At 41.0% G+C, this 12,500-nt stretch overlaps 1 protein-coding gene across 1 annotated transcript in view; it reads left to right on the top strand.

Moving 5' to 3' along the window:
• The first annotated feature begins 1,398 nt into the window (after nt 1-1,398).
• The window catches only part of LOC117508154 (DHRS-12_like_SDR_c-like domain-containing protein), a 44,279-nt gene continuing 33,177 nt past the window's right edge, over nt 1,399-12,500 (top strand). The window contains 2 exon segments of the mRNA XM_034167818.1: nt 1,399-1,555; nt 6,262-6,395. Of these exon segments, the coding sequence (XP_034023709.1) occupies nt 1,500-1,555; nt 6,262-6,395 (190 nt within the window). The 5' untranslated portion in view covers nt 1,399-1,499.

The raw sequence follows: 12,500 nt of genomic DNA, 5'->3' as shown, positions 1-12,500 counted from the left end.
TTACGTTATGTTGTCATTATGGGGTGTTGTGAGTAGAATTTTGAGGGGAAAAAATTATTTACTCTATTTTGGAATAAGGCTGTAACATAAAATGTGGAAAAGTGAAGCGCTGTGTTCAGATGCACTGTATAGGTGCGCCAAGTTTGTGACATCATATTCAAGAAGACCTGAGGCTGGAATTGCTACCAAATGTGCATCAACAAAGTATTGAGCAAAGGGTGTGAATACTTATATACATGTGATTTCTTAGCTTTTTTTTTATTTTTAACAAATATGTTTAAAAATCATGTTGTCATTATGGGGTGTTGTGAGTACAATTTTGAGGGGGGAAAATAATTTACTCTGTTTTGGAATAAGGCTGAATGTGGAAAAGAGGAGCGATCTGAATACTTTCCAGATACACGGTGAACAGTCACTTACTAGTTTGGCTAGTTAGCATTTAATTGGCTTGAATGTAAGTCCTTTCAGCTTCTCCCTTGTTTTTCCCACTTGGAATCACCACATCAGATCCAAGATGGAGCTGGGTGGTATGCACAGTATGGCCAGTGTCCACATATGCAAATTATGTGTAGTACACAGCATGTACTACACATTTGAGACAGTATATCAATTACTGCCAGATGCTCCTTCCTGACACAACTCCACATTACATGCTGAATGGGCAGGACTGGCCTCGAGGTGCGCCCTTCTGTATTGGAAACAAGTGCACTTAACCGCTTGGTCACCACCAAACAGTTAAGTGCACCTGTATTGTATTTTTACATTTTTAACTTGGGAACCTGTATCTCTTCTTACTGAAGGCAAACAAATTCTGTATTATAATCAAGAGGGAATGATGACAAACAAAGAGCACAATGTAAGTAGTGAACCAGAAATAAGCTTTAAAAATGTTCTTTTAGCAACTAGCAGTGAATGAGCTATAACTTGCAAGTCCCTGTTAGAGGTGGGCGGATCCTAATATCGATACCAACGCTGGTATTGATATTGAACCGCCAGCCAACAGTCATGCAGGTAGGTTCAGCCTGTTTAAAGCCAGAAGTGCACTGCAGAGAGGAAATTCCTATTATTTTGTTGAATTGATTGTTGTATTGATTGTTCCACTTGAAAAAAAAGAACACGTTTGAAACTGTTTACAATATTTGTTGTGATGTGTTAGTTTTTCTCTATTGTGGTTCATCAGCTCTCTAACCTCAAAAGATTGTTTTAATTTGCTTTAAGTTCTATTTTTTTACACTCTTTATTTAAGAAACAACGTAGAGAAGTGCACTGAAGGGAAGAAATTCCTTATTTTTGTATTATTTTATTGTATTATTATTTATTGTATTTGTATTGTACAAACAGATTTTTCCTCTTTGGTGGCTGTGCTGCCTCCTTTTCGCCGCTAGGGGGCCGTTAATTGGCGCTGCGGCCATCGGGAGGTTCAGTTAGAGCGACACGTGGTTTGTGCTCAGATCAAAACCGGAGAGAAGCGCGAACCGAGAGGATTCCACAGCAAAACCATGTCTCTGTACAGAAACTCTGCCTGGTTCCTGAAGGGACTGACTGAGTTCACCAGGTAAGAAGTGCTCAGATTTAGGACGAGCTGGACTCAGAGTCTGCAACATTACTCATGTTGCAGACAAACTGCACGTAACGATTCATACAAAATATGAAGGAAAATGTAAAGATTGTTTGCTATTTGCCTTTTTATTATAATGCATGTCTGCAACTAACCATTATTGCCATCATCAGCTGAGCTATATATGTAATGAGTTGTTACTAAATATCTAAAGAAACATCTTTAAAAAATTACTACCCATTGTGACACAACAGTCCAAAATGCAAACACATTTACTGCGTTTTGGTGTTTTCAACTGGTTATTTGTATTGTTTCAGCAGTACTTTCTGTGAACAGTTTGAGGTCAAACTGCTGCAATTTATTCCAGTTAAAGGAAGTTGTGAAACAACTTAGTTGTTTTAAGTGAATAAAATAAAAAATACATCTGGTTTTCATCTGTTTGAAAGTCATGCAAAATAATCACATCTGACAACAAGGCAAAGATTGTCATTAGCCTTTAATAAATTTAAAAGATGAATCAGAGTTTGAAATATTTTCAAGTGATCACTGAATCACTTCATCAAATAATCATTTTTACTTTAAGCTTAACACCACAATGTACTTCCATTCAAATATTTTAAATTTTTACATGCATATTCTACAACCCCAAATCAGGAAAAGTTGGACAATATGGAAAATGTAGATTAAAAAAAAAAAATCTGTTTCATTTACTTTGACTTTTATTTCATTGGAGACAGTTAAGTATATACCCAATATATTTCATGGTTTGTTTGTTTTTTCCCTTCTTTATTTCATTTGTTAATATAGTAACATTCATTCCTGCATTACAGGCTTACAAAACATTCCCAAAAAATTTGGGATGCTCTTCAGTGTCACAACACTTGATGATGTTGATGATGTTTTTGCATTGAGGATACAAGCAAGTGGTCCTGTGATAGACTGGCGGGGTTATAGAAAGTGAATGAATGGTACCAAGCAATGAAGCATTTTATTTTGTACCATTTTTCCTGCAAACACATCTTCAGGTGTGCAACAGTATGGGGTCATCGCTGCATTTCTTGTTTCAAAATTCTTCACACATTCTCTATTGGGGAGAGGACGAGTCAGGACTGTAGGCAGACCTGTCTCGTACCCGCAACTGGTAGCGAGTGAAGTCACCCCACTGCGAACTCACCTCAGATGAAGTCACACCACTTTTTTCAGTGAAGTAACCCCACTCCAGCTGTCCATGATTTAAAGTTAGGGACCTGTGTGATGTATAGAATTGGGCAGTGCTCCCTGTTTCTACAATCAGTGGCCTTTTTACCTGACAGTTACAGTCCCCTACCTTAAAACATCATCTCACTAACAAACCTTGAGTAAGAACAGTGCATTATGCTTCTGGTGTATATAAATAATTTATTACATGAACATATCAGAATTGAAATATTTTGTTATAGAGTGGAGTGACTTCACCTGGAGTGGGGTGACATCACTCAAAACACAGTGGGGTGACTTCACTATGAACCCCCATAACCTCTTCTCCCACAGTCATGCTTTTGAAATGTGTGCAGAATGTGGTTTTGCATTGTGTTGTTGAATAGTGGGACATCTTTGGAATAGATGTCGTCTTGAAGGCAGCAAATGCTGCTGTAAAATCTCAATGGACTTTTCTGCATTAATGCTGCCATCACAGAAGTACAAATTACATTTGGCAAGAGCACTCTCACAACCCCATACATGACATACCCTGGCTTTTGGACTTGTCGGTGGTTGTAACAATCTGGATGGTCCTTTTCGTCTTTGTTCTGGAGCACACAGTGTCCATTTCTTCCAAAAAAGATCTGTAACACTGACTTGTTTGACCACAATACATGTTTCCACTGTTGGAAAGTCCAACCTCAATGCCTGGAGGAAAGTCCAACCTTGAGGTTAACATAAAGCTACTTTTTTTGCACAATAGTTTTATGTAATATTTGTGACTGTATCGCTTGACAAAGGTTTTCCAAAGTAATCCCTTGCCCATGTGGTTATATCAGCTATTGATGAATGACTGTTCTTGATGCAGTGCCGTCTGAGGGATCAAAGATCGCAGGTGTTCAATTTAGGCTTGCCCTTTATACATTGAAATTCTTCCAGATTCCTTGAATTGCTTAATAATATTATGCACTGTAGAGGGAGTAATATAAAAATCCCTTCCAATCTTTCTTTGAGGAACATTGTTTTTAAACATTTCAAAAATGTTCTCACACATTTCTTGAGAAACTGCAGATCCTATTCCCAATTTTGCTCCTCAAATACTGAGCCTTTCATGGATACTGTTTTTGTACCAAATCATAAATCATCTGTTGACATCACCCATTTGAAATAACATTGTTTAACTGTTTTTACCTCATTACTTCCCCTAAATTGCTTCCTGCCCCAACTTTTTTGGAATGTGTCGCAGGCCTTAAATGGAGGAATGGATGTCCATGAGATGGTTTTTATGCTTTACAGTGAGCAGGAGGCTCTTGGTGCCAAAAGTCAATGTTTCATCCATCTGAGCTGCTGCAGCTCCAAAGCATCTTTCCTCATCAGCATACAGAAGGCCAAGTTGTCTGAAGAGGTGCTTTGGTGATTGTTTCCCATATCTCCTTTGTTCTGTTATCTTGTCTTGCTGAGAAACCCGCTCTGACCCCACTCTAATTGCTCTCTGCTTGACACCATGGAACAGAGTGGGCATTTAGTCCCAGTATTACCCCTCCCTGCTCCTATAACCCCTCCTTTGGCTGCCCTCAACAGTGGCACCCAAGACAATGGCTTCAATTGATGTCTTTGGTGCCACACACACAAACACACACCGATTCTGTTGTTGCCATCAGTAGTGTCAGATACCCCCATCGACTGCTCAAACACGATGCCAGGCACGCTGTCGCCTTCATTGTGTCTGTACAGTGAAGCTGTGAGAAGTGACGCATTGTAGATAGATAGATAGATAGCTAGCTAGATAGATAGATAAATAGACAGACAGACAGACAGACCTCAAAAAATCCTAAGGGCTTACAGCTGTTAACTTGACTAATGAATAATATCTGGTTTATAACAATTTCTAATGAATCAAATGTCAGCAATATTAAGCTAACCAGAAACAAAATTCCCCTTTCAATTTATTTTTTCAAAATAAGTTAATCAAATTCAATGTGAATTTCATTTTTCTTTTATCCCTGTTTATATAGTAAATGTATTTATCTTCATTTTTTGCTCCCAAAGATCAGCTTCATTTCCCACGCAATCATCCGCGTTCCAGTTTGAGAACAGCTATGTCTTTGTGCAGCTTTTGTGTACCTCTTTGTGATGTCATAAGGACATTTCTTGAACTACTAGTGCAAAAAGTAAAAGAAAGATACAAGAAATGACCTTAAATCGCATAGGTGTATGTGTTATTGTCAGTGGTGGGCACAGCTAACCAAAAACGTAGCTTCGATAACCACTAACTGAAAAGTTAGCTGTTATAACACTAATGGGCCAAAATGTATAGAACACTGCCATCTACTGGATGGCAGTGTGAATAACGCCCACCCAGATATCACACGGTCGTTGCGCTGAATCATACTTAACACACAGAATCTTCAGTTTTGCACATGCCTTTTTTTTTTTACAAATACGTATTTATTTGTAAAAGCCAACACACACATTACAGTAACTTGTGTGTTGGCTTTTACATATAATAAACCAACCAATTAGTGATGAGCGGAGGCTTATTTTCCCATAATGCCTTTTGGCATCTGTGTGTGTTAATGTTCAGACCTTCAGAATTAGCGCATTATTTTAAAATTAAAAGCTATGTGTTATATTTTCACTTTGTAAAAATGACACAGTTGACATTAATGTAGATAAACTGTCCAGATTAATTTGGTTTATAAATCAAAACCATAAGTCAAACCTGCTTTGCTTTTCATGACATCTGCCTCACATCTGGAGCATTGTATGTTAAATGTAAATGACTTGTTTGTTTTCTTTTTGTAGCAGCTTGGCAGCCAGGCCCCTTCTGTTGGGGTAGAGTTGAGCTCAGCTCCTCACTGCTGCAAAACACGTAGCAGACAGGAATCAACATGTATGATTTTAGGGTTTACAAATGATTTTAACTGTTACTAACTATGCAAGCAAAAAAAAAAAAAAAAACACGTTAACGGACTAAGTTAGCGGAACTAAATTTAGAGGAAGCTAATTGGTCCTCTGATGTTTTTTTTTAAATCAGCTGAAAAGTTAATCCGCTAACAAAAAAGTTAGCTTCGCAAATTAGCAGTTAGCAGAACTGTGCCCACCACTGGTCATTTTAAACTTAAAAACTGAGTGCCGTCATTACATGTCCTCTTTGTGATGCCATAAGGCTGTTTCTTGAAATACTCAGATGAGATAAAATTAAAATCTGTTTCTTAAATTAATCTGTTCTTTCCTAAACCAAAGACATTGCCTCCACAAAATATCATCAAATTTGTTTTCTACTTTTTGAGCTATTGTGTACACAGTCTGGTTGAGGTGCTCAGTGGTGGTAACCTGTCAAGAGCAGTTACCTCTGTTGGAGCACATCATCATGTTTGAAAAATTGGAACAAGTCAGAATTCTTTGTTTGTTTCCTTTAAAGACTTTCTTCATGAATTATCCTTGTACTTACTGTTCTATCAGTTGTCTATTTGATAATTGACTCAGTCCAGCACTCTTAAAATTGTTTATATGTCGTGTAGAAATGCCTTCCTGTCAGCCTCGAAACGGTTTGTGGAGAAAGACCTGGAGGTGTCTGTTGCCGGACGCGCCTTCATGATAACAGGAGCCAACAGTGGCATTGGGAAAGCCACCGCCATGGCCATCGCTATGAGAGGTGAGATTGCTGCTGCCCTGTTACTCAACACATCTTAACATTGGTGTGAATTTCAAAACTTTTTTTAGGCTCAACCAAATTATTAATCACCAGTTATTTATTGTAAGATGACAGCAGGCCTTAGGGCTCGGTCACACAGCACACGACGATAGCTGAACAAAAGAAAAGTCACAAATCATCGAGAAAAGGTGGACGAATGATCCTGCACTTTTCCCGTCACCAAAAAGCCTGCGAATCAAGAGTGCATAAAATAACGAAACAAAAGCAAAACTAACAAAAGAAAAACGAAGTGAATGTCGACCTTGATGCTTTAACCCCCTGGGGTCGACGCCGTCGTATACGATGGCTAAGACCAAGCTTTACTAAATTATAAAGAACTTTTAATGATATGAGATAGAAATGTACTTTTTTGCTTAAAAGTTAACTCCGCAGACTTTCGAGCCAGCCATCGGCCATCTTTGTAGTCCTCATAGAAGCTGTGTGATGACGTGCGCAGTGTGAATGTCCAATCGGAATTGGTTCACCATCACATGGTTTTACAAAATCCAATCATAGGGCAGATTTACTTCACATGAAAAGCCAAAGATCGTTTTCAGGAGTGATGTGTTACTAGTTGGGCCCGTTTGAATAGCCCCCTGGGTGCTCCAATGAGTACATACTATTAGTACATACTCAGTGTGCCCTGCGCCATTACGCACAGCGATCAGTGAAAGCAGACGGAGAGCCTCTGATGACGATCTCATGTGAAAGCTGATTTTGGAGCAGCACAGAACAGTCCAAAACAGAGTAGAAGTAGAAGTTTGTGTTGTAACCTTTGTGTAATAGCAAACAGAAATTGCGTTGAGATGAAGACAAAAAAAAACACATAGTCCATTTTGTATATATTGTTCAAAATGTGCATTTGTGTTCATTGTTTGAACCTTTTTGTTGTACAGTCTTTCACACAAGACCTCAAATTACCTTTATAAAGTGTCAAAACAGTTGTTTATTATAGTTTGCTGTGCGTTTTGAATAAATGTGCGTGGAAAATTATTTTCCGCTTCTCTTTTTTCTTTCTTATTTTTGTTTATAAACCTTTATTACACTTATAAACCACAACAAAAGCATATATATTATGAAAGCACAGATTGTCCTGAAAAAAAAAGAGACATAAAACTTGATTGTGGGATGCAGGGAGAGCTGTTAACAGCAATAATAAAACATTTATGCCAGGTGAGTGAACTGTCCAAAAAATGCCCTCGGACCCCACAAAATCAAAATGAAACATTCATGATGACGTGACTTGACAGCGGACCAAGCGCACCCACCCAGTGCTCATGTCCGCAGCACCTGCAGGTGCGGGATCTGGTTGTCAACAGGTTGACAACCAGATCACATACATACTGTGAGGGCTTTCCGGACACGTTGTTGTTCTTTAGCCCTTCCCTCTGCAGTTGTGGGCACCTGTAGGGCTCTGTGTTGAAGCGTCCTGATCACCCCGAGCTTGTGTTCAAGGGGGTGGTTTGAGCCGAACAACAACGTGCTAAAGAACAACAACGTGTCCGGAAAGCCCTCACAGTATGTGGGTACCCACGATGGTCCCTGGACAAAGTGCAGAAGTCCCAGAGAACAAAGAGACCAGATAGACAGGAGACGGAGACAAGAAGAAGAGGAGTGTCTCTCCCTTATTTAGCAGGAGTAGGGGAAAAACTACAGAGGATCTTCAGACAGCACAAAATCCCAGTTTAGTTTAAACCGGTTAACACCTTGAGACAGAAATTAGTTCACCCTAAGGACATGATCCCTAGTTACAAACAGAGCAATGTAGTGTATTCTATCAGATGTCAGGAAAACTGTAACAAACACTACATAGGTGAAACTAAGCAACCTTTACACAAAAGGCTATACCAGCACTGCAGAGAGGGCGCCAGTGGACCTCAGTCTGTGGTTCATCTCCACCTTAAAGACAGTAACCACACGGTTGAGGACAAGGAAGTTAAAATATTAGCCAGAGAGAAGAAATGGTTTGAGAGAGGGGTCAAGGAGGCATTCTTTGTAAAACGTTTGAAACCCAGCCTTAACCGGGGAGGGGGTCTGAGACACGCTTTATCCCCTGTTTACAATGGGATACTCAGGTTAAAGGAGTTTCAGTCTTTTGTTCATGGTAATGAGTCATTCACGTCATCAAGGGAGCCATCAGAAAGGCATCCATCCCATCATTAGAGGGACAGCTGTCCTGTCATTAGGTGTGCTAACTAGAGCGCAATAGTTGCTAATCAGAGCTATTGTTTAGTCACTAGCCTATAGCAGTCTGCCTCTCAGTAGGAGGGGTCTGGTTAGGTTTATAACTCCAGCTTTTGTTGGCTTCTGTTTTATTCTTCTCTACAAGATTCAGACAGAAGTCAGACTTCCAGAGCAAGAATTTTAGCTGAGGAAGCTTCTGCGATTTGAAGCGAAACGTCCTCGCGTCAAGCAACCCAGTCCAGTCGAAGATTCAAGCTTCTCTACTATGGAAACCACCTGGACAACTGAGAGCCTACACAGAAACTTATGCCTCTGTAGTTACTGCAGCTCTTCCCATCACCCTTGTTCTTGAAAATAGGAACCAGCACACTTCGTCTCCACTCCTCAGGCATCCTCTCACTTTCCAAGATTTTATTAAACAATCTGGTTAGAAACTCTACTGCCATCTCTCCTAGACATTTCCATGCCTCCACTGAAATGTCATCTGGACCAACTGCCTTTCCACTCTTCATCCTCTTCATACTAGCCCTCACTTCTTCCTTACTAATCTCTTGTACTTCCTGATTTACTCTCACCACATCATCCAGCCTTTTCTCTCACTCATTTTCTTTATTCATCAGCTCTTCAAAATATTCCCTCCACCTTCTCAGCACACACTCCTCACTTGTCAGCACATTACCATGTGCATCTTTTATCACTCTAACCTGCTGCACATCCTTTCCAGCTCTGTCTCTTTGTCTGGCCAATCGGTACAAGTCCTTTTCTCCTTCCTTAAGCCCCGTTTACACACAGATGGTAAGAGCTCCCGGAAGCGTCCCGGACGTTTTTGGCCATCTTAAGGATCACACGCCATTGTTAACGCTGGCACTAGGGGGCGTGGCTTAGTTCCTGCTTTACCGGGAATCGTCGAAAAAATTATTCAACATGTCGAATAATTCCGGGAGCGCTCCCGGAGACCTCCCGTGACGACGAACAACGGCGTTTGATACTTTTTAATCGCCGTTTCATCCTGCCACTTCCTGTAGTGCCGCAGTTCTTGTCGCGCCGCGATGACCAATCAGGGACTGAATATGTAGTGACGTGGAGATGTCTGGAGTTTGAAGATGTGAACATGTCCTGTATCTGGTAGCAGCCTGTGAGCAGGAGTTATGTCTCTTTTGTCCTTTATTTTACAATCATGACAAGTTTTTGGAGCGAGCAGCAGCACCACAGCAGCTTGGAGCGGAGGTTCTTTTTAATTTTATTTTACGTGCGTGCGCGCACAAATCATCCTGGAGATTATTTTACTTATTAGCTACACAGCTGTATAATAACGCAAATGGTGACTGGCTTCTAAACACAATTATGACAGAGTTTTTTGGGGGAAAGAACGAGGAGCAGCCCGCAGCAAACAGCAGCGGGGAGCGGATCGAGTTTCTTTTTTTTCTGTCTTTTTTTTACATGCGCGCGCGAACGAATCATCTGTAGAGAATATTTTATTAATTAACTACACAGATGTATAATAAAACAAATGGTGACTGGTTTCTAAACACAATTATGACAGAGTTTGTTGGGGGAAAGAGCGAGCTGCAGCAAGCAACAGAGTTTATTATATATATATTTTTTTTTAATTGTTTACATGTGCGCGTGAACGGGACAGTTGATCCTCAAACTGGGTCCTGCTGAGGCGGAAGGACCGCTGAAAGTGGCCATCACCCAGACACAGCTCCTGGAGCAAATAATGATACTCTCTGTATTGGGAGCTTTCCACAGCAGCTCGCTCCGTGTGATCAAGGTCCGTCATTTGACTGACAACCGGAGCCGGTGAGCTCCGCCCCTTTCCACCGCGAAAACAGCCAGAACTACCGCAAACTTCGGTCTACGTATTACTCGCCGACAAAACCGTCTGTGTGTAAACCTTGCTTTACTATTCAACTTCTTGTACAGCTCGCAATATGCCTTTTCCTTCGCTTTTGCCACTTCTCTTTTCGCCTTACACTGCATCTCCTTGTAATCTGTCTACTTTCTTTATCTCTCCGACTATCCCAAAACTTTTTCGCCAACCTCTTTCTCGTTATGCTTTCCTGGACCTCTTCAGTCCACCACAAAGTCTCCTTGTCTTCCTTCCACTGTCCAGATGTCATACCCAGTACTGTCCTAGCTGTCTCCCTCACCACATCTGCAGTACTTTTCCAGTTGTCCAAAATTGCTTCCCCTCCTACCAGTGCGTCTCTCACCTGCTCGCTAAATTTCACACAACAGTCTTCCTCCTTCAGCTTCCACCATCTGATCCTTTGTAAGTAAGTAAGTAAGTAAACTTTATTTATATAGCGCTTTTCACAGACAGGGGTCACAAAGCGCTTTACAAGGTAAAACAATAAAAATATACAGTAAAACACTCAGTACTAAAAGATTATTGGCCATGAAAAGCCTGTTTAAAAAGTAGTCTTTAGTTGCTTTTTGAACATCTCAACAGAGTCCAGGGATCGCAGGGACAGAGGGAGTTTGTTCCAGAGACGAGGCGCTACGGCTTTAAAAGATCGGTCTTCTCGAGTTTTAAAGGAGATTCGAGGAACCATCAACAGGTTCTGACCTAAAGATCTGAGGCTGCGGGCTGAGGTGTAAGGCTGAATCAAGTCAGCAATGTAATCAGGAGCCTTTTTTTTTTAATTAATTCTGGAGGCAACAGGGAGCCAGTGGAGGGATTCCAAGATAGGCGTGATGTGGGCTCTCCTGTTGGTGTGGGTCAGAAGCCTCGCAGCAGAGTTCTGGACATACTGCAACCGATTTATCTCCTTCTTACCCAGGCAAGTGAACAGGCTGTTGCAATAATCCAACCGCGTGGAGACAAAGGCATGGATAATTTCCTCTAATTCTTTCTGTGACACCAACTGTTTAAGTTTGGCGATATTTCGCAGTTGAAAGAAGCAATTCTTCACAAGCTTGCTTGCGTGCTGAGCAAGAGACATTCCTTCATCAAAAAGCTGTTGCATTGTTGAGCTGTCACTCTCTTCTTCTTCTTCTTTTCCTCTAAAGTCATCCTACAAACAACCATCCTATGCTGTCTAACGACACTCTCTCCTGCCACCACCTTACAGTCTCTGATTTCTTTTAGCTTGCATCTCTTATAAAGAATGTAGTCCACCTGTGTGCACCTTCCTCCACTCTTATATGTTACCCTGTGCTCCTCCCTTTTCTTAAAGTAGGTATTCACCACAGCCATTTCCAACCTTTTTGCAAAATCAACTACCATGTGTCCTTCCCCATTCCTATCCTTGATACTATATCTACCCATTACTTCCTCATCACTGTTCCCTTCACCAATATGCCCATTGAAGTCCGCTCCTATCACCACTCTTTCATGCTTGGGCACACTCTCCACCACCTCATCTAACACACTCCAGAAATCTTCTTTCTCCTTCATCTCACAACCTACCTGTGGGGCATATGCACTGATGATATTCATCATCACCTCTTCAATTTCCAACTTCACACTCATCACCCTGTCAGACACTCGTTTATCCGCCAACACATTCTTAGTCTTCATAGTTGGGTTGGCTTGTTTTACGTTGAATGCCCTTACTGACGCAACCCTCCTCATTTATCCGGGCTTGGGACCGGCACTCAGAATGTACTGGCTGCACACCCCATGTGGCTGAGTTGCATTTCAGAGCTTCTGGAATTCAAAAGTTTTTCTGCAGGTGGTGGGGGGATAATTTTTGGTTACAGCTTTTTTGTTTTTCACCACTTTCATCCCTGAATATGTCAATCCTGAGTCACTTTTGTGTGGATTAAAGTCACTAACTGAGACTCTTGTCTTGTTGCGAGAAAGAAACGAGAATTGTCTTCTGTTCTGTTCACACAGCTCCAAACGCTGCGCCGCTCTCTGCCGAATCAAGTTAG

Source organism: Thalassophryne amazonica, chromosome 4 (assembly GCF_902500255.1).
Source record: "Thalassophryne amazonica chromosome 4, fThaAma1.1, whole genome shotgun sequence".
Taxonomy (NCBI): Eukaryota; Metazoa; Chordata; class Actinopteri; order Batrachoidiformes; family Batrachoididae; genus Thalassophryne; species Thalassophryne amazonica.
Note: the sequence above shows the minus strand (reverse complement) of the source record. Positions and strands in the feature narration are given on the sequence as shown.